At 38.1% G+C, this 7,096-nt stretch overlaps 1 protein-coding gene across 1 annotated transcript; it reads left to right on the plus strand.

Moving 5' to 3' along the window:
- Positions 1-1,910: 1,910 nt before the first annotated feature.
- Positions 1,911-4,778, plus strand: LOC146719063 (gonadotropin subunit beta-1-like). Its single transcript, XM_085459838.1, has 3 exons — positions 1,911-2,073; positions 3,334-3,552; positions 4,499-4,778. The coding sequence occupies exons 2-3, from the start codon at positions 3,394-3,396 to the stop codon at positions 4,688-4,690; spliced, it is 351 nt and encodes a 116-aa protein (XP_085315964.1). The 5' UTR covers positions 1,911-2,073; positions 3,334-3,393; the 3' UTR covers positions 4,691-4,778.
- The last annotated feature ends 2,318 nt before the right edge of the window (positions 4,779-7,096 follow it).

Here is a 7,096-nt window from a genome sequence, read left to right on the forward strand (position 1 = left end):
GTGCACAAGTAGTACAGAATAAAACTGCATGTTGCACGCTGCAATGCAATGTAACCTGGACTGGCGAACCGCTAAACATCAGTCAGAATATTCTATTTTAATAAGGAATATATTATAAACGTGACTTGGAATAAATGTATAATGTACTATATAGAATGCTGTCACGAAATGGTCAACATAAAATTATAAGATTCATTTAAAGTAGGAGCAGTTTCAAGATTTATTAAGCTGAGATAGGCTCCAGTTACCCCTGAAACCTTGAATAGTATAGAAGCATTTAAGAAAATGGATGAGATGACATTATAGAGGAAATAAGATTTATTTATGAATCAAAATAATATCTGTAAAGATTTGCTTTTTTTACTTATGCTCATGTGTTTGTGAATGTTGATTCTATGCGTACGTATGAATGGAGGACATCATCAAGAGTAACTAACACTGATGCTAATGTGGATCCTAATAATGCACAAAAAAACAACCAAAAAATCAAATCTTTTAAATTTTAACAAGCATAATGTAACCAAGGACAACACAGGGCTCTGAAGATGTACATCTGGATGAAGATGATCACAGAGGCGAGGGATGCAAGAGTGTTTCTGTAGCAGTTGCTCAGCTATGCCATATGCATTCAAATGATCCTTTTATAATAAAACATCTCACATTAACAGTCATTCTAGGCACTGAGCACCACAATATAGTCCTCCTCCATGTTTTTATGCAAATCAACGAAACAAATTCATTTGTTTTTAGGAGTTTACTTTTTTAAGTATCTGCCTTGAGCTAACACATACAGGACACTTACCAACAGCAATGGCTTTCCCCTGAGATAATGCAGCCTGAAAGAAATCAGCTCATTGTGGAAGTGCTGTTTCTTTAATGTGCCTTCTATCACTGGGTCCAAGAGAAAATGAAATTTTACCTCATTGAGATAAAATGATGTGAAGGAACAGGAACAGTCCTAAAATAGCAATTCATTTAGAGCAAATATTTTTTGCTGATTAGACTTCCTGTATTCACAGACAGTGACATATCGTTGTTCAGATCATGACAAGAAAAATACTTTACTTACTTTTACTTGTATGTTACATATTGGATAATAGCTGGCCTGTACACACAGTGCTTAATAAATTTAAGAGACCATCATCGAGTGTAAAGCGTATGCTGCCCTAAGTTAACATTGCTGGTAAGTACTGGTTTCTGTAAGTTTCTGTAATGGTTAATCCACCCGTGTGCTCAAGCACTTTATATTTTTAATGCTAATTTTTTTCCCCAAGAATTTTCAAATTTACTGTTTAATAAAATAAATAAATAAACAAGATTATTTTATTTTTGGATTAAGATGTCAAATCAGTTATTTATTTACACTCGTAAACAGAAAATATAGTTTTCCTGGTTGAATGTAACGCTCGATTAATTCCTGACTCCTCAGAGAAGTCCGGCGTGCCGCCTCAAATTTGGGTATAAAAACATGAATTCAGTTTGTTATTTGGCTCACAAATAACAAATATAATTTATCGTTTTAAACAAGTTTTTGACAGATCTCTAAATTGTTTGTGTTTTCTTGTTTTCATGGCAGGTGGTCTAATAAATCTATAAATACAACAATATGTGCCAGCGCTGTTGACACAGTGGAAAAAGAAGAAATGGCACAATGGAGTAATGGAGATGGAGCACACAAATTAATTAGTGCATCTCATATCTATGTTTGCCATCTCACTGTGGGGGCAGTTTTATTTTTATAATTCTGGTGTCCATCTGCGCCTTTCACTCACATAACCTAAACAAGATTTCTGAAGATACCGCCCCACTCCTCCTCGTTTGTAGGAGGAAAGGCCTCGAGCCATGGGACGTCCCTGCAGTGTTTAAGGAAAGACACGAGGATTTGCTTGTTATGTATAAACAGGTAGGAAAACTATCGCCCTGGCCAAGGCTGATAGGATTAAACAGATTTGTGAGCGGTGCTATTTAAGCAATAAAGACAGCTGCAGGTTGAAAGCTGTTACAGGTGTTTAGAGAGCGAACGAAGGGACAGGACTCTCAGCAGAGGTTCAAAGCATCAGCAGAGCTCTACAGGTATGTTTCCTGTTCATGTAGATGACAAGAAAGCTGCTGAAGACGTTGTCACGGATCTGCTGTTAAAGACAGAATGAGGTTATAGCATAGTTGTGGGGACGTGGCAGATTGAGTTCTTCCTCTAGAAAGAGGTTTAACAGAAAAAAAAATTTGTGATATTACATATCAAAGAGTTTAAATGATGTCATTTAAGGGTTTAGTTTGAAGAAACAGCCGTGTGCATGAAAGGGGTTAATTAGAAGAGGTTTATTAAATTCTGTGCATCATCCGTTTATCATCTTTGTTAGGCTGTTTAATAATAGAATTCATTTTCTATCTGGCTTTAATAAAAGATATAGGTTGTCATCTTTTCATCGTTTTCATGCTAAACCACAATTTTCCTTTGTTTTTTGTTTTTTTTTTATTTTATTGCAGTTATTCATTTGTATCTATAGTAGTTTTAGGTCAAATTTTCCAAATTTAATTTGATAATTTAATTTAAAGCACTGCTTCTGAGCTTTCTCGAACCATAATTGCCTTAGCATTTAAAAAACGTTTTTCAAAGTGGAAATTTATTATTAGCTTTGGAAACTTTGGAAGCTTTTCAAAATATATTTTATATTTCTTTCCCTTTTTCCGCATACTTTAAATGACATATCAGTGTGAGATGTGGAAAAACTCACTGAGCCTTGAGCTAATCATGCTTTATCTGTATTTTATTAGATTAAAGGTCATCTGTTTGCAGTCAGGAATGCTCCTCTGCAGAAAGACATGCTATTGTTCTTGAGTAATGTGCTGAGCTTTGGAAATGTAATCTTTTTAATACCATTAAGAATGCATGTTTTAATCGTGTTTTACAATATTTATCGTTTTACCTTGAGATGAAGACAGACATTTCAGAGATGGATGTCTTTTAATCTGAAAAGACAGAAGCTATGACTATATTTACATGGCTGGATGCTTTAATTTAAGTGAACCACTCTTTTAGGATCTAGTCTACAAGATGAATAAAAATGTGCAGTTAAATAAGATCCAACTCTGAAAAATAAAATAAAAAATAATCTCGACTATTATTTCCCGCTTTTCATTTCAGAATACATTTTGTTTTACAGCACACTAAATCAGCCACCACTCCTGTAAATGCACACCAGCACATTTGAGTGTATACATTACTCTTCTGTAGAGGAAATAACGCCATTAATCCACATCTCCATAATATAATCATGTATAATGACACAGCCGCGTTTTAATCAACACTAAACTTCTGACATTGTCTCAAAGCGCCTCATTTGATACCCGATCACCTCTTGTGGCAGCAGCGTGTAGTGCATCCGGCAGAGGATGCAGCTGGTTGTCATGGCAGCAGTGCTGGCGCTGGCGGGGGCGGAGCAAGACTGCAGCTCCGGCTGTCGCCCAAAGAACATCAGCCTCCCTGTGGACACCTGCGGCACCACCGAGTTCGTCGACACCACCATTTGTGAAGGACAGTGTTTCCAAAAGGTGAAGAGTGACTCGCTCTCCTCTAACTTGTGCTACTTGTGCACTGTTTTTCCCGGTGAGACGTGCGTTTATTCTGCTTAGACGTGATGTGTTAAGCTGAGCTCAGTGCTCCTGAGGAAATCATTGATTTCGATTTGATTTATACAAATCACCACAGCTGTCACTTAAATGTGTTTTATTGTAAGGTGAAGGCACTACGGAGAAAAGCCCAATCACATAACCTCCCATGAGCAAGCGCTAGGTGACAGTGGGAAGGAAAAACTCCCTTTTAACAACAAGGAACCTCCAGAACCGAGAACCAGCCTCGCAGTCATCCAGTCTGAGTGGCTGGGGGTGACAATAATAGTTGCAATCTGAAAATTTTATAGTGTTCAGTAAGATTATGTATTGCTATAAGTTTTCTTTAAAGATAAATCACATTTACAACTTTATAGCAGACCTCTTAAAGGCTACTGCAGGGGCACACATTTGATCCTCACCAAGCCATCTCTTGTGTCATTCCCTGGCCCTCCACCTGTTTTCCCTCTCTACATACTACTGCTCCATAAAAACAGAAAAGAAAGAAAAATACTATAATGAGAGATCATTACATAATACAAGCTTTAGGGTTAAAGCACACATTCAATGACCATCAAAATTATACAAACTTTGTACAAGTATATAGAAAATGAAAATTTAAAATTGACCTCTAACATCAAAAGATACCACAAGTGACCCTTTTGAAAGGGTTGTAGTCCGGTATTAGTTTATTTATTAAAATGTTTGCAAAGCCGATTAAAATCTTGTACTTTTGAGTTTTTTAATGTCTCACAAGCTAAATAATCTTAAATAGTGGCAGCAAAAGTCAAAAGCTGTCAGATTCATGAAGTTGGAATGAAATCCCTTTAAAGAAATGGAACTGACTGTGTTTATATCCATGTGTCTGATCCCTCTGCTCTGCTGGTAGGATCCCAACTATGTTCATACTGACGACGGGCCCAAACAGAAAACCTGCAACGGAGAGTGGTCCTACGAGGTGAAATACACAGAGCAATGTCCACGGGGTTTCATCTACCCTGTGGCCAGGAAGTGTGAGTGCACTGCATGCAATGCAAACACAGACTGCGGGACCTTGTCTGGATACATACCCAGCTGTTAGCCCTTTTAAAGAACCCCAGTATTCATCCTGCGCTTAACAGTTATCTTCTTTGCACCTCTTCCCTCTGAAATAAACCAGTGATACAAGCCTTTCTGTTTCAATCTGTTTTATTACAATTTTTTATAAATGCAACCCCTCCCTTAAAAGTTATTCTCTTTATACGTGTAGGTAATTGTGGTCACACCAGAACACAGGTATCAATAGTCGTTATTAGACCGCTTGCATTATTAGTGGCGCGCTTCAGTCTTATAGTGTCATAAGTCACAGCAGAAGAAACTGTGTAGATGCAGCAGACCTGTAGAGTCAGCTAGAAAAGCAACCACCCAACAGTTTCCCTTTTTGTTTTGAGCGGGGTGACTGACCCCTGAAAGTCAATAATCCTGCGAGTCAGGTTTCCCTGCTGAGAACAGGATATAATCTTGCAAAGAAAACAGAACACTTCTCCTCCTCTTTTGACAGGTGGAAATGAAAATATAGAGTTTGCAGCATATTGAACTCCCCCCCCCTCCCCCTGCAAAGTGCCTGCAAATCGGTGTCTCTCTACTCAACTCAACACAGCCTAGTGAGCAGAAAACCTCCTCAGAGCTGTTAAAGTGGTGGAAACTATAAGCCAGCTAAAGATACAGATCTAATATTGTATGCTTGGGTGTGAGGAGGCCTCAAAACATATATAGATTAAAAAATGAATATAAAACAGAGTATGCACCTGCAAGCTTTGTTTTTTCTCCTCTGATCCAAACTAAGGACTTTTCAAAATTTGGGACAAAAGAAAAAGGCAAAATTAATGGACACCTTTGCAGAGAAATGAGAAGAAGAATAAATGAGCCCTTCGCGCCCTGAAGTCTGAAAAAGTCTGTTACGATAAAGTTTGGAACAGACTTATTTTTAGCCCAATGCAGGTGCATCTTCTGACTCTACAGACTGTTAGCATAAAATCTTATTATAAGGCCAGAGACAAACCTGAGGCTGCTGCTAGCAACAACTCACTCATTAATATGACAAGCTGTTAACTACCTACAGTGCTGTTACCTGGCAACACACCGGCTTTATCCTCCTGCATTGTGGACAGCAACTCATTCATTAACAGCTTTAGCATGTGGGTTTGTTGGTGAAAAAAAACAACAAAACACGGTTTAATTGTTGAACTAAAGTGTATATTTTTTTTCCTTTTCAGGGGCTGGAATGCAATAAGAGGCAACGCAACACTATAGTGATGCTTTTTGCACAAAAAATGATGTGATCATGATACAGTGATTCTGCAGTCTCAGTGTTTTGTGAGACAATCACGTATAATGGATCATGACAATCTGCGACACTGACAAGACCAATAAAAAAAAAATGCCACTAAGGCAAAGATCAGGAATTAAGTAAATAGACCAGCACTTATGTTGCATTATTCTACTCTGACTGAGAAATCAAAATGCTTTTCTACTACAGGCCTTACATACATCTGTTAAGTAAATGATCATGCACACACATACATTCACGCTCTTACATTTTAAGGTTCAGTATCATCAGCGTCTGGACTGGAGGAGACTGCAGTGACCAAACCACCGACCTTTCTGTTAGCCCTAGAAGACGACCCACTCTACCTGCTGAGGCACTGCTATGTCTTATCTGCGTCACTGCAGGTTGTGGTGTCACTGTGTGTGTGCGTGTGCATTAACAATATTATTATTTTCTAATAATGTGTCATTTCCTGCCCACCATTTCCTCTCTGTGATTTTTTTTCCACTTTGCCCCTATTCTTTTGATAACTACCACAGTGAGGATTGATCAAGTAGTGATTATGGTAAGCTTAACTGCTGAGATCATTTGTTGTTTAATGCATTGCTCTATCAGTCTATCAATAATTTGTTCCAACCGTATCTAACACGATATTTCTAATTAATTGGGTACTCCATAAATGTAAAGTATTCCTTTAATTAGGTCTCAAGGTTCAGAAGAGATAGATTAAATTAAAAGTTGTTACATTCAAAGCAACAAAGGACAAGTTATCCTGACACTCTGAATCTCCAGTCTGGATCAGGTTCCTAATGAGATTTTGTTCATTACACATCAGCATGTGTGAAAGTTAGCCTTTCAGTCTGTGAAAATCTTCCTCCAGTGCCCAGGAATGGGTCTCTCAACACAGAGATATATCTATGTTTAATATTTTTGAGGTATGGCACATCTTAGGTAGCTACAGCATAACAAAAGGCCACAATTCAGTCACATAACTCATGTTTGTCCCTCCCATCATCCCTATCCAGTCAGATGCCTGCACTTCCTTGAGCCTGGTTCTGCTGAAGGTTTCCTCCCTTCAAAAGGGAGTTTTTCCTTCCCACTGTCACCAAGTGCTCACTCATAGGGAGTCATTTGATTGTTGGGGTTTTCTCTGTATTATTGTGGGGTCTTTATTCTACA

This window comes from Copadichromis virginalis, linkage group LG1 (assembly GCF_057382275.1).
Source record: "Copadichromis virginalis isolate Kocher_CV1m ecotype Utaka linkage group LG1, C_Virginalis_male_GT1.1, whole genome shotgun sequence".
NCBI classification, from domain to species: Eukaryota; Metazoa; Chordata; class Actinopteri; order Cichliformes; family Cichlidae; genus Copadichromis; species Copadichromis virginalis.

Bases quoted from the DNA above. Each gene is read 5' to 3' on its own strand.
- LOC146719063 (XM_085459838.1), top strand. From the start codon at position 3,394: ATGCAGCTGGTTGTCATGGCAGCAGTGCTGGCGCTGGCGGGGGCGGAG. The intron at 3,553-4,498 runs GTGAAGAGTGAC...CTCTGCTGGTAG, and splicing joins AAGGACAGTGTTTCCAAAAG to GATCCCAACTATGTTCATAC.